This window comes from Lepus europaeus, chromosome 20, assembly GCF_033115175.1.
Source record: "Lepus europaeus isolate LE1 chromosome 20, mLepTim1.pri, whole genome shotgun sequence".
NCBI lineage: Eukaryota > Metazoa > Chordata > Mammalia > Lagomorpha > Leporidae > Lepus > Lepus europaeus.
The window spans coordinates 18,125,915-18,151,602 of NC_084846.1; the positions used below are offsets into that span (position 1 = coordinate 18,125,915).

The following is a 25,688-nucleotide window of genomic DNA, read 5'->3' on the forward strand; positions in this document are numbered from 1 at the left end:
TTCAGTAATTTGGATAGCATAATTGCTTAACTTTAGTTTGCCCAGTAATTTCAATTTTCTAGTTTGGATTCCTTAAGAGAAAGAGAGACAGACAGAGAGAGAGAGAGAGAGAGAGAAAGAGGGGAGAGAGGAACCACACACCCATGAACAGAGGGCTGATAAAATTCTCTGTTTCACTCAGGAAGTCAGAGACCAGATACTATTTTTGGTTTCTCTTTTTTTTTTTTTTTGCATTTTATTTAAGTTATACAAGTTTAATGTATTTCATATATACAGATTTAGGAACACAGTGACACTTCCCCCACTACCTTCCCTATATCCCACACTCAAACCTTCCTCCTCTTCCTTTTCACATTCCCACTCTTAATTTTTATGAAGATCTATTTTCAGTTTATTTAACAATTATATAGTTAACCTTACATTTAGTAAAAGAGTTTAACAAATACTATGAAGAAAAAAAAAACTTTCTCAACGGAAGAGACAAGGGATGTAAACAACCATTGAATTTTGAAATGTCTACTTCACTCCAATACATTACATTTCAGGTAGTCTATTATTTACCTTCGTTCAAGGAAAACATAATATCTACCTTTTGGGACTGATTTATTTCTCTAAGTATAATGGTTTCCAGTTGTGTTGATCTTGTTGCAAAAGGCAGGAATTCATTTTATTTACAATTGAATAGTATTCCATAGTGTATATATACCATAATTTCTTTATCCAGTCAATAGTTGATGGACATCAGGGTTAACTTTATTATCTTAGCTAGTGTGAACTGTGCTGCAATGAACATAGGGGTGCAGATAATTCTTTCTTATGTTGATTTCTTTTAGTTTGGGTAAATTCCTAGGTGTGGGATGGCTGGATCATATAATTGGTCTATCTTCAGATTTCTGAGGTATCTCCATACTGTCTTCCACAGTGGCTGCACCAGTTTACATTCCCATCAACAGTGGACCAGGGTGTTTTTTACCCCACATCCTCGCCAGCACATTTGTCAGTTGTTGATTTCTGTAGGTGCACCATTCTGACTGGAGTGAAGTGAAACCTCACCATGGTTTTGATTTTCATTTCCCTGATGGCTAGTGATCCAGAGCATTTTCTCAAGTGTTTTTTGGCCATTTGAATTTCCTCTCTTGGAAAAATGCCTACTTAAGTCCTTTTACCATTTCTTTTTTTTTTTTTTTAGATTTATTTTATTTATTTGAAAGAGAGAGAGAGGTAGAGACAGAGAGAGGGGTCTTCCATCCGCTGGTTCACTCCCCAGATGGCTTCAACAGCCAGAGCTGTGCCAATCCGAAGCTAGGAGTCAGGAACTTCTTTCGGGTCTCCCACATGGGACACTTGGGCCTTCTTTTACTGCTATCCCAGGCCATAGCAGAGAGCTGGATCGGAAGTGGAGCAGCTAGAACTAGAAACCAGCAATATGGGATGCTGGCGCTTAAGGCCAGGGCTTTAATCCGCTGCGCCACAGTGCCGGCCCCAGTCCTTTGTCCCATTTCTTAACTGGGTTGTTTGTTTTGTTGTTGTTGAATTTCTAGAGCTTTTTATACATTTTGTATGTTAAGCCTTTATCAGTTGTGTAGTTTGGAAATATTTTCTCCCATTCTGTCAGTTGCCTCTTCACTTTACTGAAAGTTTCTTTTAGTTTGAAGAAGCTTTTTAGCTTGATGTAATACCATTTGTCAATTTCAGCTTTGATTGCCTGTGCTTCTGTTTTTTTTTTTTTTTTCCCAAGAAGTCTTTGACTAAGCCAATGTCTTGCAGAGTTTCCTGAATGTTTTCCAGTAATTTCAAGGTGTCAGGTCATATATTTAGGTCTTTGATCCATTCTGAGTGAATTTTTATGTAAGGTGTAAGGTATCTGGTTCAGGTCTAGTTTCATACTTCTGCATTTGGAGATCCAGTTTCCCCAGCACCAATTGTTAATGAGACTGTCATTTCTCCAGGGACTGATTTTAGCTACTTTGTCAAAGATAAGTTGGTTGTAGATGCACAGATTTCTGGAGTTTCTGTTATGTTACATTGGTCTACAAGTCTGTTTTTATGAGTACGAGACTGTTTTGATTACAACTGCCCTGTAATGTTTTGAAATCAGGTATCATGATGCCTCTGGCTTTGTTTTTGTTGTATTAGATTGTTTTACTATTTTGGGTCTCCTGTGTTTCCATATGAATTTCAGGATCATTTTTTCTAGTTCTGCAAAGAATGTCATTGGTATTGCACTGAATGTGTAAATTGCTTTTGGTAGTGTGTACATTTTGATGATGTTGATTCTTCCAATCCATGAACAAGGAAGACTTTTCCATTTTTTAATGTCTTCTTCTATTTTGTTTTCAGTGTTTTGTCATTTTCTTTCTTTTTTTTTTTTTTTTTTTTTTTTTTGGACAGGCAGAGTGGACAGTGAGAGAGAGACAGAGAGACAAAGGTCTTCCTTTTGCCGTTGGTTCACCCTCCAATGGCCGCCGCGGTAGGCACGCTGCGGCCAGCGCACCACGCTGATCCGATGGCAGGAGCCAGGTGCTTCTCCTGGTCTCCCATGGGGTACAGGGTCCAAGCACTTGAGCCATCCTCCACTGCACTCCCTGGCCACAGCAGAGAGCTGGCCTGGAAGAGGGGCAACCAGGACAGGATCGGTGCCCTGACCGGGACTAGAACCCCGTGTGCCGGCGCCGTAAGGCGGAGGATTAGTCTAGTGAGCCGCGGCACCGGCCTAGTGTTTTGTAATTTTCATGGTAGAGATCTTTGACATCCTTGGTTGAATTTATTCCAAGATATTCAATTCTTTTTGGAGCTATTGTGAATGAAACTGATCTTGAATGCTCTTTCTCAGCCATGACATTGTCTGTGTATACAAAGGCTATTGATTTTTCTGTGCTGATTTTATATCCTGCCACTTTATTAAACTCTTTTATTAGTTCCATTAGCCTCTTAGTGGAGTCTTTTTGGATCCCCTATATATAGTATCATGTCCTCTGCAAATAGGGATAGTTCGATTTCTTCCTTTCCAATTTGTATCTCTTTGATTTCTGTTTCTTGCCTAAAGACTCTGGCTAAGACTTCCAGGACTGTATTGAATAGCAATGGTCACCGTGTGCATCCTTGTCTGGTTCCAGATCTCAGTGGGAATGCTTCCAGTTTTTCCCCATTCAATAAGATGTTGGCCATGGGTTTGTTGTAAATTGCCTTGATTATGTTGAGTAATGTTCCTTCTATACCAAATTTGCTTAAGGTTTTCAGCATGAAAGGATGTTGTATTTTTTCAAATGCTTTCTCTGCATCTGTTGAGATAACCATATGGTTTTTTTATTCAATTTGTTAATGTGATGTATCACATTTATTGCTTTGTGAATATTGAACCATCCCTGCATACCAGGAATAAATCCTTCTTGGTCCTGGTGAATATTTCTGATGTGCTGTTGGATTCTGCTAATATTTTGTTGATGATTTGCATCTATATTCATCAGGGATATTGGTCTACAATTCTCTTTCTGTGTTGTATCTTTTTCTGGCTTATGAATTAAGGTGATACAGGCTTCATACAGGGAATTCGGGAGGATATTCTCCTTTTCAATTGTTTTGAATAGCTTGAAGAGAACTGAAATTAGCTCTTTAAATAGCAGGTAGAATTAAGCAGTGAAGCTGTCTTGTCCTGGGCTTTCCTTTGTTGGGAGTATCTTTATTACTGACTCAACTTCCATCTTGTAATTGGTCTGTTTAGGTTTTCTATGTCATCATGACTCAATTTTGGTAGACTATATGTGTCTAGAAATCTATCCATTTCTTCTAGATTTCCCAATTTGTTGTCATGAAACTTTTTGTGGTAATTCCTAATGATTCTTTTTATTTCTGTGGCATCTGTTGTTAATTTCCTTTCTCATTTCTAATTTTATTGATTCTTCTCCCTCTTTCTCTCTCTCTCTCTCTCTCTCTTTTTTTTTTTTTTGCTAATTGGACCAATGGTGTATCAATTTTTATTTTTTCAATAAGCCAGCTCTTCATTTCACTGATCTTTTGTATTTTTTGTTCCAATTTTGTTGATTTCTTCTCTAATTTTAACTATTTCTCTCCTCCTACTAATTTGGGGTTTAGTCTGTTGTTTTTCTAGGTCCTTAAAATGCATTGATAGCTCATTTATTTGATGCCTTTCCAATTTTTTCATGTAGGCACCAATAGCTATAATCTTCCCTCTTAGTGCTGCTTTTGCTGTATCCCATAAGTTTTTATATGATGTATTGTCACTTTTGTTTGTTTCCAGAAAATTTTTGATTTTCCTTTTAGTTTCTTCTATGACCCACTGTTCATTGAGAACATGTTGTTCAGTCTCCATTTGTTTTCATATGATCTGGAGATTCTTGAGTTGCATATGATCTAGAGATTCTTGAGTTGTTGGTTTCCAGCTTCATTCCATCGTGGTCAGAGAAGATACATGGTATGATTTTGATTTTTTTATTTTATTGATACTTGCTTTATGGCTTAAAATATGGTCTATCCCAAAGAAAATTCCATGCACCAGTGAGAAGAATGTGTATTCTGTAATGTGGGGGTGAAAAGTTCTGTAGATATCTGTTAGGTCCATTTGGTCTATAGTGTTGACTAGCTCTGTAGTTTTTTTGTTGATTTTCTATCTAGTTGATCTGTCCATTGATGAAAGTGGGGTGTTGAAGTCCCCTGTTACTATTGTGTTGGCATCTATATCTCACTATAGATCCATTAACATTTCTTTTAAGTAGCTATGTGCTCTATAACTGGGTGTGTATATATTTATTATAGTCACATATTCCTGTTGAATTTATCCCTTAGTCATTACAGAGTACCCCTTCTTTGTCTATTTTAACAGATTTTTTGTTAAAGTCTATTTTATCAGATGCTAGGATGGCAACACCTGCCTTTTTTTGCTTTCCTTAGCATGGAATATCTTTTTCTATCCTTCCACTTTCAGTCTGTATGTGTCTTTGTTTGTGAGATGTGATGTGATTTTTGTAAGCAGAAAACAGATGGGTCTTGTTTTTTAATCAATTCAGCCAGTGTCTATCTTTTAACTGAAAAGTTGAAGCCATTTACATTCAAGGTGATTATTGATAATTAACAACTTGGCCCTGTCATTTTTCCATAAATATTCCTATTTTAATTTGGATTTGTTTTGCATATTTACTGGAGGATTTGATTTTCTGCCTTCACATTCTTGTACAATGATGTTTATCTTTTCGTGTTTCTGTGTGTAGCACATCCTTGAGCATCTTTTGCAAGGCTAGATGAGTGAAGACAAATTCTTTCAATTTCTGTTTGTTATGGAAGCTCTTTATTTCACCTTCATTCATAAATGAGAGCTTTACAGGATACAGTATTCTTGGTTGACAGTTTTTTTCTCTTAAGTTTGGTCATATATCTTGCCTTTCTCTCTTAGCCTGTAGGGTTTCTAATGAGAAGTCAGCTTTGAGTCTAATTGGAGATCCTCTGAAAGTAATCTGGCATTTCTCACATGCATATTTTAGAATCTTTTCTTTATGTTTTACTGTGGAAAGCTTGACTACAATATTCGTGGTAAACACCTCTTTTGGTCATATCTGTTAGTAGTTCTATGTGCTTCCTCTACCTGGACATCTCTTTCTTTCTCCAAATTGGAGAAGTTTTCTGTAATTATTTCACTAAATAGGCCTTCTAGTCAATTCTCTCTTTCCACGCCTTCAGGAACTCCTAAGACCTGTATGTTGGGTCGTTTGATAGTGTCCCATAAATCTCCAACACTATTTTTAAGTTTCTATTTTCTTTTTGTTTATTTATTTTAGTCAGACTGTAAGATTTCCAAAGATTTTTCTTACAGTTCACATACTCTTTCTTCTGCCTCACCAACTGTGCTGTTAAGGCTTTCCACCACATTTTTAACTGATCTATCAAATTCTCCATTTCTAGTATTTTGCTTTTATTTCTCTTTAAATCTCAATTCAATGGAAAAATTTTTTATTCATATCATGTATGGCTTTCTTTAGTTTGTAGATTTGCTTCTGATTGCTTGTGAGTAATCCTATGACTAATTTTTTGAATTCCATTTCTGGCATTTCCTCAATCTCTTCACCTTCACATTCTAATACTTAAATGTTGCTGTGTTCCTTTAGGGGTGGAGAGGTCATGGTGTCTTTCTTATTCTTGTTTCTTGAATTTATGTATCTGTTTTTAGGCATTTGTAGAGTTGATTTTTTTTTCCTGTGATGGGATTTGTCTTTGAGCTATGCCTCTGTTGCTTAATGAATGTCTGCACTTTTCGAGAATACCAACAGGTGTGTTGTAGGTGTGGCCATGTAGCTCTGGTCAGTGCTCTGGGGTGGGGTGATTATCCAGGGTAACACCCAAGTTGGGCATGATTGATCTCAATGCCCAGGTGTCAGCCCCCAGTGTGTTCCATACCACCTTGTAAACTCCCCTAATTATCTACAGTCTTCACTGTGAATACAGACACTGCTGCAACGATCTGCTGTAGGCAACAAAGGAGCTCTAAGCATGTGGAGTTGCACCTGATGATTGCCCAGAGACCCTGCTACACCCTACACCTTCTAATGTAACCACCGAGTCCTCATGGTCTCAGCACACATGTCTCTCAGTCGCTAGGTGCACAGGTTTCTCTCTGTCCTGTCCAATAGATAGAGAGGCAGATGTTACCCAAGACATCTCTGCCTAGGTGTCTTGCTCCTGGGAGAATGCAGGCGCCTCACCTTCCCACATGGTTGCCCAGCTACCTTCCAGCCAGGTTCAAAGTCAGTGGGGACTACGGATTGTTCCCTCCGTTAGAATCACTGGATCACACGTGTATACAAGAGCCACTGGTCGTATGTTGCTGTCTCTCCACCACTATCGCCAGTATTGCTGAGAAGATGGCGTCCTGTCTCATCCAGTTGTTGCTTGTGTGCATGGTCTTCCGCAGCTCCCGCCCAAATCCAAACTGGCACCTGTCCATTCTCAGCCAGGCTGTGGGCACTTCTGTTGGGAAGTCGGGGCAAGGTAAATGTACCCGTTCTGCTTCCACTGGATATGCGGGCAACTGCTCGCAACCACCAGCCCCCAGAGCTCCAGTCCGTACTCATGCCATGCTCTCCCACTCGCTGTATCTCCATGGGCTGCTGCGGTCTGATCTCACCTCCATCTCCAAGCTGCCTCCCACTCTGGCTCTCTGCTGCTGTAGTTGTGTTTATGATTGTATTTGTGCTGTGCTGTACGTGCATCCACACCTTCCACACACGTCCACGGCATTCTTGCTATTGTAGGATTTCCGGTGCAGTTTTCTTTCCAATTCTCCTGAAGAGTGCACTTCCTACACTTTTTTTTTTTTTTTTTAACTGTTCATCCCTAGCCTAGAGTACTATGTCACTCCCTAGTCAACCATCTTGGAATCTGAGACCAGATACTGAAAGATAAGCTCTAGGGACATAATGAAATACCATCACTGTATCCTTGACCCTCAGTGCTTGCTACCTGATTTCATTTAGTCTATTCAAAAAAGATGGTTTTAAATGTTGTCCACTGAGACTCTGATTTGAATCTTTGAAAACACTGTGTGATTATAAATTTAAGAAAGCTTTGTAAAACCATCAATACTTTTTCTGCAGGCATTTACATGTTAATTGTAAGTCCTTCTCAATATTGTATAAATTCATGAAATTTAACTATTTTGCACTTTACTAACTTGCAATTTTACTGGACACCTATGTTAGTGTGTAGATAAACAATTATTCATAGCAACGTGGTAAAAATGCTGTAACTTAAGAGTCCTGGTTTTTTTTTTTTATTTTTATTTTTTGACAGGCAGAGTGGACAGTGAGAGACAGAGAGAGAGAGAAAGGTCTTCCTTTGCCGTTGGTTCACCCTCCAATGGCCGCCGCGGCTGGTGCACTGCGGCCGGCGCACCGCGCTGATCCGATGGCAGGAGCCAGGTGCTTCTCCTGGTCTCCCATGGGGTACAGGGCCCAAGCACTTGGGCCATCCTCCACTGCACTCCCTGGCCACAGCAGAGAGCTGGCCTGGAAGAGGGGCAACCGGGACAGAATCCGGTGCCTCGACCGGGACTAGAACCTGGTGTGCCGGCGCCGCAAGGCGCAGGATTAGCCTAGTGAGCCGCGGCGCCGGTTCAAGAATCCTGTTTTTAAACAGAATCAGGAGTTGTATAATGCAGGTAAATTGTAAGAGCATAAATTTGATTATAAATACCTATTGTAAGATTGTTAGATAATCAACGATTTGATATCATAGTAGCTTAAGTACCTTAAAGTTTTCCATCTTGAGTCTATTAGACTAAAAGTCTCTATTTAAATTCAGTTTCATGGAAGAAGATCTTAAAGCTTAGAAAGTTGAACAGCAGGCTTCCTTTTAATAGTTAACTTAGATCTACAGAGAAATTTGGAAAGAATATGGTATCAAGCTCTCTACTAGCACTCTCTTAAGCACCGGAAAAATCATTACCTTTCCCAGTTCTTTCAATTTCTGTCAAAAGAAGTACAGAGCAGCAGCACTATATATTTTGGTAATTAATTTCCTTAAGATAATGTTAGAAACATCAGGTTCTCTAAAATATAAATGAATTTCAAGGTGAGCATGCTAGGGGATAATATTAATGGCACATGATTTACTGCGACAAGAGATCTGATCTGAAATGCCATTATTAGACACACTTAAAATAATCCATTTGCAAATTCCTGGAAATATGAATGTGTGCTATGGCAAGACCATCTCAGTGTTGAAATTAGAAAATCTGCCTTTGTATGTCTGATATTGTTTGCGTACAATATGTCTTCCTCAAATAAATTTATCAGAAAAATTTCAAGTCCTGAATATGATGCATTATATTTTAGGAAATTACCTAAATTCTTGGAACTCTGAACAAAGACACTCTACAAAAATATAGATTGAAATGTACACGAGTAATTCACTTGGTAGCTATGGGATTCCAGGGCTGTAATCCTAAGCAAATAGTTGGCCAACAATACATTGAGCATCTACTAGACACTCATCATGCTTTGAAGTCACAATGGAAACGTGACCTTGGGACGTTCTAGATGACATTTTTATGCTATTTTTGTTTCAGGTGAAGTATTCCCTGTAAGCTGTGTAGAAGCAAGATGCTTTCATGCCTCACATAACACTAAGATGTTTCAGTGACATGTAGTTATACATCTTATAAAAATACTGGGAGATACAAACACATTATTTTAAATAGCATCTAATCATACAATGGATGGTGAGGAATATCATCAATCAGTAGCGCTATTGATAATAAAAAAAAAAGTAGATATTTGAGGACAATGTTTTTGCAATTAAGAAGAGTTAAAAGTATTCTGTATAAAGGAGCCCATTAGCTTCTGACACTCAAGGAAAAATCATAAATGTTGGCAATCTTAGAGACAGGTTGTCAAATTTGATTACTACTCACATATTAATATGTGAGTGCTTCTCTCTTCCTCCCTACCCCACCCCCTCATCTCTTGCTCTCACTTTCTGTCACTAGCCCTCTCCCTGTCCCTACTGAGCCTGGGGCAGTGATACTTTAGAGACTGATCAGCTTTCACTCCCTGTGTATTTCTGAAGCCTTTTAATGGGATTTTACACTGTGCAACTACAAAGGGGAACACTGCATGCTGCATTTTCCAGACAACTTTATTTTTGCTTGAAACCTGTTTTAATCTATGAGTATAAACTCATGAGTGCTGCATAGAATGACATTTGGGAATGCATAGGCTGTTTTATCTCAGACAGGTTCAATCCTTATGGATTCATATACACTAATAGTTACATATTTGTCTGTAGAATATTCAAGAGTTTCAGATGCTGAAAACTATGAAGTGAATATAGTTGCATTGTTACATCAATTTATTTTTGTATATTTCACAGAAACTATCTTATAAAATAAAAATGCCTCCTTGTTCCACATACGGTGAAAACTTATGTACCACCATTTCATTAGATTTTATTTGATTTAAGCTTGAAACGCACCTGGAGCAAAATTCAAATAGTATGGAGAAGTACACACACACACATACACACACAGAGACAGAGTTCCAGTTCTCAGCACAACCACGTGGTTCCTTTATCCAGAAGCAAATAGAGTTACACAATTTTGTGGATTCTTCTAAAGATATTTGGTGCACACATAAATATCCAAAATGTACTTTTCTGTTTACTTTCAATAAATTATGCCTTTCTGAACTATGAGGGAATAAAGTCAACCATAAGGTCACAACTCATAGTCTGTAGCAACATCTAAGATACATAATAGAAATAAGCCATTTATTAGTTTCATGAAACATTTAAATAGGTAGACATAATGCAAAACTAGATAAGACTTCAGTAACCATGAAACTATTTATTGTGCTACATATAGTGATATAATAATAAAAGTAAAAATTAAAATAAATTATTATTTATTCTTGTATAATGTAGTATACTCAAATTTATAAAATCAAGTTTATAAAATCTTAAACAATTCTGAAAAATAGCTTCTAACAGCATTTATTTATTATTAGCCCACAAAAAGAAAAATCAAGCCAATATACTAGCATATGACAAAGCTGACGTGAACATGAACAGTTATCTAATAAATGGTCTATAGCATTCATGGCAAGTTGTAAAGTTAGCAAATACAGAATGCACAGAGTATGTGGCTTTGGATATTAATATGTAAAATCACTTAACTACCTATATAGAAATGCGGATCATGATTGTATAGCTTCATAAAATGAGTAAAGTGGAACGGAGTATACTGATGCAAAAGACAAGCGGCTTCTTTCACATTTTTCCAGGAGAGAGATGAGGTGAGTCACCTATCCTAGAAACAGGAAAACCACAGAACCAGAGTTTTCCTGATTTCTTTCAGCAACTTCAAAGATCAATGCCCACATTTTGGAGAGAAAAATGTTTGCCTATTGCTATTATAGGAAAAGTAATTTTGTCTGTCAAGGCTGTTCTCCTTGAGGAAACAGTGTTTAAAAGTAGTTTATCTTGGCATTGCCATTTCTGCGTTATAGTCTGCATTTAATTGAGGCCAGTGAGGGACTGAGAGTCCACAGAGTAGAGGACGTGTATGATACCTCTGTAACACACGATCACTCAGCCTTATCACACTGTTACAGATGATTGCTGTCTACAAACTACGCCATGTGAAGACATCTGATATGCATTAATAAGGCATTGTTTTCACCTAATACATCAAATCCTTTTGTTTACAGCACATGAGAATGGAATAGAGATGACCACATTATGTTCCCCATTAGAGTCCCCATGAATCCTAAGGAAAGAAAGGTCCTTTACACCTTTTCTCTGAATATTTACACACATACCAAGCGTCGTTCAGCTATTATAATGTCCCATGCAGTGACTTTCTCATGACAGCATTCATCAACAGCCACCATAATTAAAATTTAATCATCGGTTGCCTTACCTACTGTTGAACTTCTCTGGGTGTTTTTCTCTCATGATGTGAAATCTATGTGCAATGGAGGCATCCTGAGGCAAGAAAACAGAAAACAAAATGGGAGAGTTTGTGATTCTGGTATCTTGTAGAAACACAGACTCCAAGAAAAAAAAAGGAAATGTTTGAAAATTAACCTTTTCTACATATTTATTTATTTGAAAGGCAAAGTATTAGAGAGATAGGGGAAGAGGGAGAGAGAGAGAGACATCAAGGCATCTTCCACCCACTGGTTCACACACCAAATGGCCACAAAGCCAAAGTTGGGGGGCCAACCAAAAGCCAGGAATTCCATCCTGTTCTACCACAAAGCACTCGAACCTTCTTTCACTGCCATCACAGGCACAACAGTAAGCAGCTGTACTGGATGCCAAGCAGCTAGGATTATAACTAACATTCCAATGCGGAATGTCAGCACTACAAGTGGTTGCCTAACCATCTGTACCACAACACTGACCCCTTCACAATATCATTGTCAAGGAGACGTTATGAAATTAGGCAAAATATGTACTCCAATACATTCTGTGCAAGCAAGATTTATGTAATAACTTCACAGTTGGTTGTTATATTTACACATGGGAATTGATTTCTGTATAGTTTTTACCTCTCCTTTAATAACCAGTTGTGGTTCCATGCTCAACATGTTCAAGGTAGCACATATGAACACAAATAACACATGCTAATTGAAAATATTGTTAAAGATGAGTTATAAGGTTGACCTAAGTGGAGAAATGATCAAATAGAGCAGTTCCTACTCCCTTGAGATTGATTATGGGTAAAAAGATAGTGTTGGTGCTTACACAGTGAAGGTAAGTGCAATTCGTGACTTCAAATTTGCTTGATGTGCCTTAGATTTGTAATTAATAAGTGTTCATATCAGAAGCAGTTTTCTGACATAGCTTGCTTAATAGAGAAAAACAACAGAGAAAAATTTATTTTTGGCAAATTGATGACAAACATAATTTGGCTCAGAGATATCCAAATATACCAATTCTGAACCTTATGGGAAGTTTCCTACTTTTGAGGAATACATTCAGATTATTTCTACAAGACAGAAATTATATTCAGTGTTCATGATTGGTGAAAATTGTGATTGCAGCTTTTCAAGAAAAGACTGCTCTGACACTGAACAGTTAACCCAATTCCATGCAAGGCGATATTTCCGTGTTCTTCAATCACACATGATTAATCACTCAAATGAGAAACTAATATATTTACTAGTTATCTCAATAGAAAAGGGCTATTGTTTTGATCAACTGTTAATTTTGTTTCATAGTGGGGATGAAAGCAAAAGAAAACCCATACACAAAGAAAATAAAGAACTTGTGTGTTTGAGAGAATCTTGAAAACACTAATCAAGGATTAAAAGTCTAATGAATGAAATGAAAAGGCTAATGTGCTTACTCATGCATAACAAAGCATGAGGCACAACAAGAGAGGAACCAATGCCCACTGCAGATGGCTGAGAGTTGTTTTTTCCCTGCAACAGAAAGCTTCCTATGATTTTATTCTGGGCAGACATTTAAACCCTAAAAACTGTCAAGTCATTGCATTAGTCAAAAAAGAAAAAGGCACAAATGTAGATATATGTATATAGATTCGGCAGTTACATTAAAGGTTACAAAATATTCTCTATAGTTTGATATTCTAAGGTAAAATTTTAATCCATATACATAGTCAACTTTGTAGTTTTTGAAAGAAGAACAGAATGGCTCACTTTTATTGGTCTACAAGCACTCAAACACATAGAGTTTACTTCTTTTTCTAAGATTCTTACCAATAAGTCATATTGATTCATTTTTGTTGGAATGTCTTATTGTACTATGAAATTTATTGTATTATGGTCTTATTGTACTATGAAATTTAAGAAAAAAATATGAATTAATTGACAACTAATTAATTTTTACAAAAACTTTTATTTTTTTACTTTGTCCCTAATCTGGTGCAAAATCAATTTGGAATTCCTTCTAATTAAATGTATTCATCCAGCAAACCAGTTAAACAAAAGCAAAGGGACATGAATCAAGTATTAGAAATGAATGATCAATATTGCTTCCCCAAAGGGAGAATATCATTGAATTCACTTCTATTTGAAATATCTGCTTCTGCTAACCTGAGAGAAAAGAAGAAATGAAATGTGTAGTATAATTTTCTTTGGAAGTGTATAATTTTGCAGATTTGTCCTTTCCAGGGCAAAACAGAGTAGGGCAGCAAGAGAAGAAGGGAGGGAGAGTAGAGGAGAGGGATGTGAAAAGAACACGAAAGTAGACTGGACTATAACTGAGTAAACTTCTAGAAATATAGAACACAAATAGCCACATATAAAACTTCATGCTAAGTCTCTCTCCAAGACATTCTGGCAGTGGCTCATTGAGTACAGAGGGAAGGGACAGCAGAACGAACACTGGCAGCCCTTTTCCTTGTGGCTGAATGGGTTTCATCACAAAGGGCGAGTTGACTACAGGACTGATAAGAAGAATGACAGCAGGTGCTCATTTGGATGAGAATTAGGACCGAATTCAGATGGGACCCTGAGCCTTTGGCATAACCCCAAGGGGCTTGAAAGAGTACTGTCAAATGCTCCATACTTCTCCAGCAGACAGATTTCAGAGATACTTAGGATTCTCTAAAAATTGGCCAAAGAAGACAAAGCTAAAATAGCATAAAAATAATAAACTTCGCCCTTTTCATCTCTATGTGGTTCACAGTTTTTAGGGAACAGAAATGGAATCAGCATTAGTTCCACTTCCTTGAATGGTGAAACTCTGGATTCAACAGACTTTCCCACTCCAAGACTTGTGGTTTTAAACAAATTATTTATTCAATGATTGTCACAGCTTCCTTATTTTTTAAGAGGATGTTAGACACTCCCTTGAAGGACCTTAGGGAAGATTTAGTGAGACTGCCTCGCACAGCAAGTGGAACAGTGTTCTGTAGATCCGGAATGTTGATGCATGCAAGAGTTTACTAGAAGGAAGCAAAAGATGCTAAAATGTGGTTAAATTACATAATTTTGGAACATGTTATTATTGACCCTCATATTGGTTTTATGACTTCCTCAAACTATGAATAGCTTTTTTAAGTTAATATTAAAAATTATATCTAAGAAGTAAATCCATTTGATTAAAGCAGAACAAACTTAAATCTTAATATGTTAAATAGTGAGAAAGCAAACATGAGAATTTTACATGATAGAAATCAAATACATGACAATACAAACATATATATCAAAGAACATTAGTCATATTTGCCTCAAATATTCTATTACGTTCTTTTCTGAAGATTATTTTCTTCTTTTCCTATATTGGCTTTTTTTAAAAAATAAATTACCCAAAGTGTGTATTAGAATTTTAATTTTAAAGATATTATTTCCTTTTACAATTGAGAGAAAATTCTATAATTTTCTGAGGCCACAGATTTTAAGACAAGGATATTATCAAGGTTAATGTTTTTACTGAATTTTAAAACAGAGCTCTCCAAATATGGGCATAGAGTCTATGTATTTTACTATATTAAATGGAGCTTTCTCTCATATTTTTTTTTTACAAAACTTGTCAAATAAGCTATGTTTGATTGTTGGGCTCTTGCACCAAATTAAATGCCTATCCAGTTTCATTCTGTTTCAGCATGGAATCTAAATTTAGACAATTACACCTAGGTAAAACTGAAAGCTACCCAAAAGCTAAGCTGAAGAATTTGAAATTAAGCTCTGTGCATTATGTGTTTTCATACTTGAATAATTTATTCTTCTGTGATATGGAGGTATAAATTCCAATGTCTACCTTGAGCAAGTATTTTTTTTCCTTTCCGTAATAATTACAATTTGCTAAAAATCTTTTGCAAGTTGAAGCTTTTGGAGCTCTATTGTGAAATAGTTTATGAAAGATTTCCAGAGATTTTTGCTTCTATTTTGAGTCATTTTTACATACAAAAATATCAATAATGTTATGTATGCAATTCAATAAATTTTGAAAAGGTATACAATAGCCACCACTTTTCTACATGCTTTTATTCATTCATATTGCTTCTTGTGTGGAACATCTATTTAGAGACCTTTTTCCATTCTATCTTTATTTAATGAATTGCCTGGATACAAGATCCAGTCTAAAACTTGCTGATATTCGGCCTTAAAAAGTTCTCTTGTATTTCCATACTGCCAATTTCCTATCCTAATACGGATGATACTAATAGTACCTTCTATGGGGCTGGTGCCGTGGCTCACTTGGTTAATCCTCCTCCTGCGGCGCCAGCATCCCATATAGGTGCCGGGTTCTAGTCCCATTTGCTCCTCTTCCAGTCCAGCTCTCTGTTCTGTCTCCGGAAGGCAGTGGAGGATGGCCCAAGTGCTTGGGCCGCTGCACCCGCATGGGAGACCAGGAGGGAGCACCAGGCTCCTGGCTTAGGATTGGTGCAGCGCTGGCTGTGGTGGCCATTTGGGGAGTGGACCAATGGAAGGAAGACCTTTCTCTCTGTCTCTCTCTCACTGTCTGTAACTCTACCTGTCATATAATTAAAAAAAAAAAATAGTACCTTCTATGAAGATCTAATATTTTAATACCTGGAGGGTAGAATTGTGTCTGGAAGTGACAAAATAAACATTAACTATTAAATTTGTACAAATCTATTTGAGGTTTTGAGATTCATATTATTTTATATTTTATATTGTTTTACAATGATAAATTAAGTTTCATAATCCTCAAAATGAAGTTGTACTTTGATATTCAAAATTTTGTGAACTTTGGAAATTTATACTGTGTGTATATAATAAATTATATGACAGACTCAATAGAGTCAGAGATAATATACTATTATTAAATCTCACATAAATATTTCTGTGCTGGTACTTATTAATATTGATTCAAGGAAGTATAAATGAACTTACACATCACCCATGTAGCTTTCTTAGAGAAATGAATTATCTTATGGTATTTTAATTTTCTCTAAATCTATGATTATTTCTACTTTTATTTCATCAGTTCAAATTTGCATTATATTTTGTTTTTAATTTTTGATGTTTACAATTTTTACTTTAGAAAAAAGGCATACAGGCACATTAACATAGGCATCCTAAAGTTTGTATGTCTTCTAATCCAGCTGCCTTCTAATGGCCTGGGAAAGTAGCAGAAGATGGCCCATGTCCCTGGGCCTGGCTACCCATGTGGGAAACCTGGATGACGCCCCTGACTCCTGGCTTCGGTCTGGCCCAGCCCTGGCCATTGCAGCCATTCGGAGAGTGAAGTAGTGGATGGAAGATCTGTCCCTCTGTATCTTCCTCCCTCCCTCCCTCTCTCTCTCTCTCTCTTTCACCGTACTCTCCCTTTCAAATAAAGTAAATAAATCTTAAAAAAAAAAAACCTAGACAGAAATTTTTGTTCTGAAAATAAGACTACTTTAATCACAGATACCATGCCTGAGTATTTACTGAACATGTAAAAATTCAATAGGTCAAAATTAAAACAAAACTGCGTGTACTATAGAAAAAAACTACCATTATTCATATATGACAATATAATATTTTGTATAAAAATCCACAAGAATCAACTGAAATCCACATCAATTAAGAGTTTAAAGAGTAGAAAAGATGTAGTAGCACAAAGCAGAACTGACCACATTCTAAGGAACACACAAAGCTGTCATTTACTATGTGAACAGCTCTTACAAATATCTAAGCAAAGAGCCTGCCAACATGAGTCATACAGCACTAAATGGTGATTAGAGAGACACATACAGATCACTGGATATGCACAGTATCCTGTTTAAAGATCTAGGGTGTTAAGATCAGACTATCTGGGGGAGAGATGCATCTCTTGTCTTTGGAATGTATGTTTGTGAAGTGTGCACACACGTGTAAGTGCATACGTGTGGGCAGTGTTTGTGTGTGTGCATGCATATATGTGTATGGATGTGTGCATGATTGTGTGTGCACATGTGTGGGTGTGTACATATGTGTGGGCATGTGTGTGGTAGGGTGTTTGTGTGTGTGGTTGCATATACATGTATGGATGTGAGAATCCAGGAGAACTCAGAAGAGATATCCAGTTAAACATCTACTGTGAATACTTCAAACAGAATCCACTGTTGACTTCAGTTAATTAGCTTTGGAATTCACTGATAAAACAACATAGGTGTTTTTCTAGAATTAAGTACCTAGAGGCTGGGTGGAAACAGATGAATGAAAAAAAAAAAAAAAAGACGATAGATCTTAGAATAAAGTCAATCCCTGGATAGGATACAGTATTTGCAGAGTGATAGATAAAATTCAAAATCAGAGTTTTGCATAGGGATCCTTTGATAAAAAGGAAATATCAGCAAGCTCCATTTGGATTATTTGATATCTTTTGATTATTTTCTATTGGATGACAGTTAGAATTTGAAGTCAATTTAAATTATTACTCTCAATTATTTTAGGTTTTCTCTATTCAGGAAAGTTGGACCCAGCATGTCACTTTGTGTGATCATCTTTTAGAAGGCATGAGTCTTGGGCTAAGTGTGAGACAAGGCCTACCCCACTTCAGCATCTTCTCATTGTCATAGGCATCCACAGATACAAGGACTCTAATCCTACTTTCCTCCTTCCCATTTCCTGCTCAGGATCTCAAATAGCCATTCAAACAGAGGTAGAGAGCAAATGTATGTTGACATTGTCTACACAAAGCACTGTCCAGGAAGACAGGAGGATGAAGCATGCTGCAGAGAAGTCCGGAGAGGCAATCAGAGAAAATTCAGAACAGAAGGATCACAACGCTTATGGCAGAATGGAAAGTTACATGTACTCAGGTCTTAGAAGCAACAGTGCCAAATCTATGGAAAGACTTGGCAATTATTAATTAAGGTAGTCATTAGAATATCAATACAAATATGTATTGATTATTTCATATAAATATATGCCTTTGGGTGTAAATTTTAATTAATTAATAATTATTGCAAGGTATCTGAAAATAAGTTCTAAGACAAAACACCCGAAAGAGATTGAATTATCCTAGATTGCCATTTCCCCCAAAAATGTTATGGAGAAAATTATATTTAAAAAATAAACACTTACTGTGAATAAAGTATTTTATTTTTCATCTCTTGCAAATAAAAACCTGCCAAAACTTAAGGAGAACATGGCAGGAGGTAAAGCAAATATAAAAATGACCAGCTTAAGTTACAAATTCGAAACAGAAATCCTCTACCTATAGCTATGGAGTAAGATAGGAAGATTTCTACTTGTTTTAATAATCTTACTGAAAATTCCTTTTTTTTAAACATGTATTTCATAGAGAACAGCTCATAAAGCCAAGCCGACTAGTTCAGGATATGGAGGAAAATTACTGACCTCAAGGGCTTTAGAGACACCTGCCAAGAAGAGAAAATAAATCTCTTGTCCCACTCTTGCTCTCTCTCTTAAGACGCACCCTATTAGCGCTGCCAGAAAACTTCTGGAACAGTCTCTCCACATAATTAACCTTAAGCTTGGTGAGCATATGTGTGGACAGAATAATAAACTCACTCTATACTTCTTAGGAGCACAACTCAACGATGTGAGAATCAAAAAATGCTCCTTTCAATACAAACGGTCTTCTAGTTAGCAAATTCCTGACATTTTTTTCAATGAACAAGACAAAATTATTCTCCGATAATTCCTTTGCTCACTTTGGAGGCCTCCAATGAAGCAAATCTTCTAGAGCACGGAACTGGAGATGAGTACTTGGCAAAGAGACCTAGAATCTCACCGTCTTACGGCAGCAATGCCTAAATTAGCCTGGTGATGGAGATCCAGGCCAGGCGCCCAGACACTGACGCAAACCTGAACTTCTCAAGAGCGACAGCCACGCGGTCCTAAGGAGGAAGCCCAGGCAGGGAAATCCTAACCTGCTCCTTCCTGTAGGTGGCGTCCGGCTCCTCCCAGAATGCCTCGCGGCGGGGCTGTCCCGGAAGAATTTCCCTCGGAGTGACTGACGGGAGTCCACTGCGCATGACTGTACTGAGACACTAGCCCCGCCCCCGCCTCAGGCTCTGCAGAGCTGAGTGCACTACCCGGTTATAAAGCTTGGGTGTACAGAGAGGTGTGCGGCTGGCATTAAGAAAGGCCGAGGCCTGCCCATAGCTGGGCACGCAGTAATTAAGAACCCTCCTTGGCAATCCAACAGTTCCAGGCCTGCTGCACCCTGGCCACACCTGTGCTGTTTCCTGCTCCGAACAAGAAATAACTCGGCTAGACATTATCGTTTGGTTCCAATAGTCCACGAGAATTATTTTTAGGAAGATCTTATCTTTTCCTGTAACTCTGGGCAGTAAAAAACCAGGAAAGCCGCTATTACAGTGCTTGTGCTAGATGACAAACCCTAGTCAAAGAGGAACACATCACAGAAGAAGCAACTGTGCATCCACTTTCAGAAGTGTCACCCAAGGCTTTGATTTTCACAAGTTCTGCTGGTGACCACTGAATAACCTAGCATGACAATGCAGTTTTCAAACTTCTGACCTCCTTGTACCAGAATTCAAGTCTCATCATTTGCAATCTTTGCCAATTGGAGAAAACATGACGACTTTATAACTTAAATAGCTGAGACATTTATTATAATCACTGCACTTGCATGAGATTTGAATTTGGGAAAATCAGGCCAGGATTATTTTAAACTGTTCTTTCAGAGTAAATTAGATACTTAACTGTGTTGGTTTCTGGAAACTGTGAGTGCTCTCTGATATTTTATTATCTTCACTAATCAAGATAACTTACTTGGTTGATACAGAAAGTTTATATTTATCAATTGCATTTATGTGTGTAGTTAATGTTGTCATAGTATTCAGCAAATTCGTTAAGAATTACATATTTGTTCAGGGCATTGATATAATGTCAGCATATTGCAATGACATGCTTGTTCTCTTTGCATATTTGGGGTATGTGGGCTAAAATACAACAGCTTTTCCTGGACCATCAGGCTTGTGTTTTCAAAATAAATCCAAATCAAACTCTCCTGTGTGGTGCTCAGTCGTTAAACTGGTCTTGGGAGTGAACAATGTGGTATTAGTGGAAGACAGAGCTGGAAAAGGGAAGAGGGAGTGACACAGGCAGCAATGGAGACACAGGGGGACCCAGAGGGTGAGGGAGAATGATTGGAAGAAAGCCCCTTTTCCTCTCTGTGAGTAGAATAGAACAGATCTTGCAGGTGAGGGTGGAAAGAGACCTGTCTTAAGCTGAGGGATAATGTGGGGAAAGGGAGGGGAATAGTTTGTTAAAACCAAACCCAGGCTGGCGCTGTGGCTCACTTGGCTAATCCTCCGCCTGTGGTGCCAGCACCCCAGGTTCTAGTCCCCGTTGGGGTACCGGGTACTAGTCCCGGTTGCTCCTCTTCCAGTCCAGCTCTCTGCTGTGGCCCAGGAGTGCAGTGGAGAATGGCCCAGGTCGTTGGGCCCTGCACCCGCATGGGAGACCAGGAAGAAGCACCTGGCTCCTGGCTTTGGATTGGTGTAGCTCCGGCCTGGCGGAGTGAACCAACAGCAAAGGAAGACCTTTCTCTCTGTCTCTCTCTCACTGTCTATAACTCTACTTGTCCAAAAAACAAAACAAAACAAAACAAAAAAACCCACCAAAACCAGATCTAATATAATTTTTACACTTGATCTTAACCAAAAGGCTGAGAAGTAATAACGTAGGATAATTATTACAACAAAAATATGAAAGTAAGTTGTACTGTAACATTCATAAACTCAGTGAATGCCTACAGGAACAAAGCGTAAAAGGCAAGTATATACTTTTTACCCCATTTAATCTCCTGTGTACATCTACAGTCGTGTCATAAATCAGCATAAGTCATTGAGTTGCAGTGGACAAAACATTAATCATAATATATGAGAGGTCTTCAGAAGTTCATGGAAAACACATATTACTAAAAAAAAAAAAATCCTGCATGGATTTCAAAGTTATTTGCACCAAAATCAGTTTATCTTTTAGTGTCATATTCTGTGAATGTTTTCACGTGCCCTCAGATTTGCTTACATGTAAATAGTTTGTATATATTTGGCTCCAAGTTTAAAGGCTACACCTTAAGAACTACTTCCAAAAATATTCTAGCTTTTTTATAAGAATAATCTCCAACATATCATCATATACTATTTAAACTGTTCTATTGCTTGTTTGATTTCAATAAGAAATCCTAGAGTGACAGTATGTGCTGTGTGTGTTTGTCTTACTTCATCTGGGCAGCCACGGACCCAGCTAATACACACACAAATCCTGAACTCTCTGGGTCCCTTTGTACCTTTTATCTGGTGACAGCTACCTTCCTTCTCAGCCGATAGCACCTTACTCACAGCAATGTGGAGGTAACTCCTGAAAGACTTAGCAGATCACCTGAAAACACCCAAATCAAAACCATTTCTCAAAGCTGCAAGGCAAGGGGTCAAGGAGCTTGGTCCTCTGGAACATCTTAAAGCTGCAGCCGTCAGCTGACTTCCTTCTGTTGTCTTCTGCTTGTGAAAAGACTGTGCCTTTGCTATTGCTCCATGAAGCTAAACACAGTCCTAACTGCAATACTTCTCAGTGTCGCATTCCACCCAGAACATAAAGATAGGGGGTGTGCAGATTACACAATGGTAACTTCTATGAAATAGTTCAATCAATGACTGTTCACTGTGGTTAAAAAAATACACGTATATTTATACAGAGGGTTTTATGGTTAATTATGTCTTTCAACCTCATTAACTTTGGTAAAGTAGATATCACACTTTTTTTTTTTTTAAAGAAAGTGGGAAGAAGTTTTCTTCATTTTAGGAGGAAAATATTTCTGTGGGTTTAAGGGACTTTCCGGAGATTCTGCAGCTTGCTGGAAGCACAGCTGAGCTCAGCTTTTTGACTTCCGGTTTCATGGAGCCACTTCTGCATCCAGTGCAACAATATGGGTCATTCGCTTCTTGGTTTTGATGAGGAATCATCCTTTGTTTTTCTTTAAGGCATTCCAACATTTATTTCTATCAACCGTTAGCATCCTGTATTTCCCAGGAAAACAAATATTATCAAAAAGCCAGGAGAAGCTGCTGCACTAACAATTCTATTCTTAATCTAATGGTAGATTTAATTCAATTAAATATGTAGTTCCTAGGGAATATTAGAAAATAAATGATTTTGACTGCTTTTCTCATTAGATAATGAATAGCATTTGCAATTATTCCTTGCTCTAAAAAATAAATGGCCTTTCATGTAATACTGTTCCTTAAAGAGAATCAAATTGTAAGGCAACAGTTTAAGACTGTAATCAAAGAATCTTAATTTACCTAATTTTTGTTAGAGAAGACTTGGACCCAACATCCTTCCAAAAAAATACTTTGGGCCTTGATGTTATGGAGAACATCACAAAGGGTGACACAGAGTTCCCACATCAGCACACATATTTGAAAGAGAGTAAAGGCTGATGACATCATCCTCAGAAATGATTGATGTTTGAATCCACAAAGACTTCAGAGCCAGAAAGAACTGTTTTGCTTCCAATGTGATATAAAGAATAAATCTATTTTATATTTAGAAAGTTCTAAAAACAGTTTCCATGTGAAAATTACTGCTCTTAGTCTTTGCTTTTGCCACTCCAAGCAAGGCTGTCTCATGAGTCTACGAAGGACTTTCCTAAAGCAGCAGAAAAACAAGCAATAATTTCAGAAGAGTTTATGCACTGAATGAAGAAGCTATTCTGGTGGGAAGAGACAATATGTATTCTAGGTCAGAAGTGATGACTGGAGTTGAAAGCATGGAGGAAAAAATACAAAAATAAGAATGAAAGAACATTATCAAACATTGCTTTGGTAGGTTTTAGAATATTTGCTCATGTTTTCTATCCTAAAAATAAAGGTCTAGCCCTTATATAAGGAAAAATATTTTATATTCTGGCTTGTACGAAGCCAAGTAAATGTTGTTGTCACAGTAAATACACTTGTCACATTTCCTAGTGTGGTACAGCTTATAGGAATGCATGGATATAGTATATATTAAAAGATTAATCTGTTTCACATAAATCAAGACATCTGCTCCTCACTAAGTATTACGTGAAAAGTTCATAACAGGAGTGGTCATAAAATCTTCAACTTTAACTATCACCCATGTACTATTCTGGACAGTTATTAACATGTAATTCAGTATAATATCTTCTACAAAAGTTGTCAGAGTGACAAATTAAGACATACAACCCTTAAACGTGCTAAGGTAGATTTACCCTATTTATAATAAGAATACGATAATGTATACAACTCTAGTGGCAAATTGTTAAGGCATACAAACCTCAAGCTTCCTAAAGTACACAGCTCTATTTTTGATAAAATAAAACTGTTAACTTCCCCTGCTACTTCCCAGCAAGTAACTTTTTTATCTTCCTTTGAATACTGGAAAGAGGAAGTCCAGAAACTTCTTGGAATATTTCTTGGAAAAGAGAAGAGCTGTACATGAGAAAGAATTACAGGTTTCCAGAAGGTTGCTTACCGAGGAAGAATACAGTTTATCTGGGGCACATCTTGTAAGGCAGCGCCAAGACAAGAGAGCAAGATCAAGAGCATCCCATGATGGAAGGGAAACCAGTGGGTTTGGCTAAATTTGGGCAGTTCAGTTGTGCTAGAGATCTGGAGCAGCAGACAACTTTCATAAGAGTTGCTGTGTTCAAGAGAAATATGGATATAGAGGAGAGGTCCTGTTGGGTCATCCCTTCAATTCCACTTCATTCCAAAATAAGACTTCAGAGGTTATTTCTTTATAAGCAGTTCAGGCAATTTTTTTAATAGTTGAAATATTTAAAATTATTGTTCTGTGAAATTTTCTCCTGTGAACACTTATTTTTTATGATGACATATCCAAGAAGAAGAATATAGAAGTATCTCCTTACAGTAGAGTTGAGCATTAATAACTTGATGGAGTTGCCAACCAAAGGTTAACTAAAATATGTGGACTTTTTTGCCAAATACCTGAGCACAGATTTCCAGACCTGTTCTGGATGCGATGTCTTTCCAGGTCTGATCTCACTGAGTTATGATTTGGGATTAGAGTTGACTACAGTATTCTTCATGACAGTTGATCTGCTAGATTTCAACCACAAAATTTACTTTTGTTTACATTAGTTCTCTGCTCTTCAAGCTGGTACCCTGTTCTCTTTCCCTTTGTTACAGGAGGGGCTCCTCTATCCATTCGAAGACCCCCATCTGCACTTAGATCCCACACCTTCGCAATTTCTAAGGATCTACACTATCTCATGGACAAATGTATCTGCATTTTGACACTTTCTCTCTCCAAGTGCTCCTCTTCCTTACCTAAAATTTCTCAGGTACCAATAATTTAAACAAAAATTTTCTAACTTCCTGTGTCAGCAAAATATCATCCCCTTCCTCTTAGCTTTTCAATGAAACTTTAAAGCTAGTGGCTAAAATTTCTATTTTCCTTGCTTCACCTCCTCTGACTCTTTAGCCCAAGTAGTGGGACTTTCCCCTTCTCTACTTCAAGTGCTCATTGGGTTCTCCTTCATTGCTTCTTGTACTAACTCCACTTGCTATCCTACTGCAGGTTGACACTTTGTTTTACTTCATTATAAATTAAGTCTTGGACCTCTTGGGAGTTGTGTCTCTGTTTTGCATCCCCTTCCTTCCTTCCTTCCTTCCTTCCTTCCTTCCTTCCTTCCTTCCTTCCTTCCTTCTTTCCTTCCTTCCTTCCTAACTTCCTTCCTTCCTCCCCCCCCTCCTTTCTTTCCTATCACCCTTACTTTATTTTATTCTTCTTCCTTTTCTCTAATACTCCATTTCCTTGAGTTGGATTGGACCCAATCGTGGTTTCCTTCCTATGTCCCTGGCCACTCTATCTGAGTTTACTTAGCAGACTCTTCCTCTCCTACCAGGCTTTTCCATGACTACCTTCCTTGGAGTTCTTCCTCATATCCTTTTTTCTAACTCTACACTTGTGGGTCTAACCAGGAAAGCCCTATAGTCAAGCAAGGGAGATACGATTTGATTCTACACACAAGAAGCCACAGATGTGTTTTCAACAGGGCATCATATTTGCATTGTTAGAGTGAGCATTTAGACAATATATGGGTGAGTCATTTGGTGGTTCCCTATGGGGAAGATAATACAATAATATCTGAATTACAGCAGTAGCAGTATGGATGAAAATAAATGTACTTGCTTACAAAATATTTGAGAGGTAAATACTGGATATGCGGAGTGGATGTTGAGGAGTTGAGTGGTAATCAGATATGAACTCCAGGTTTTTGGCTGGATGATTGGATTG

General features: G+C 37.6%; 1 protein-coding gene across 6 annotated transcripts in view; it reads right to left on the reverse strand.

The window, feature by feature from the left end:
- The window catches only part of DGKB (diacylglycerol kinase beta), a 690,527-nt gene that overhangs the window by 308,898 nt on the left and 355,941 nt on the right, over window positions 1–25,688 (reverse strand). For all 6 annotated transcript variants that reach the window (XM_062178201.1, XM_062178199.1, XM_062178197.1 and 3 more), the window contains one exon: window positions 11,423–11,487. In XM_062178201.1, the coding sequence (XP_062034185.1) occupies window positions 11,423–11,487 (65 nt within the window). The remainder of the gene's footprint in view (window positions 1–11,422; window positions 11,488–25,688) is intronic.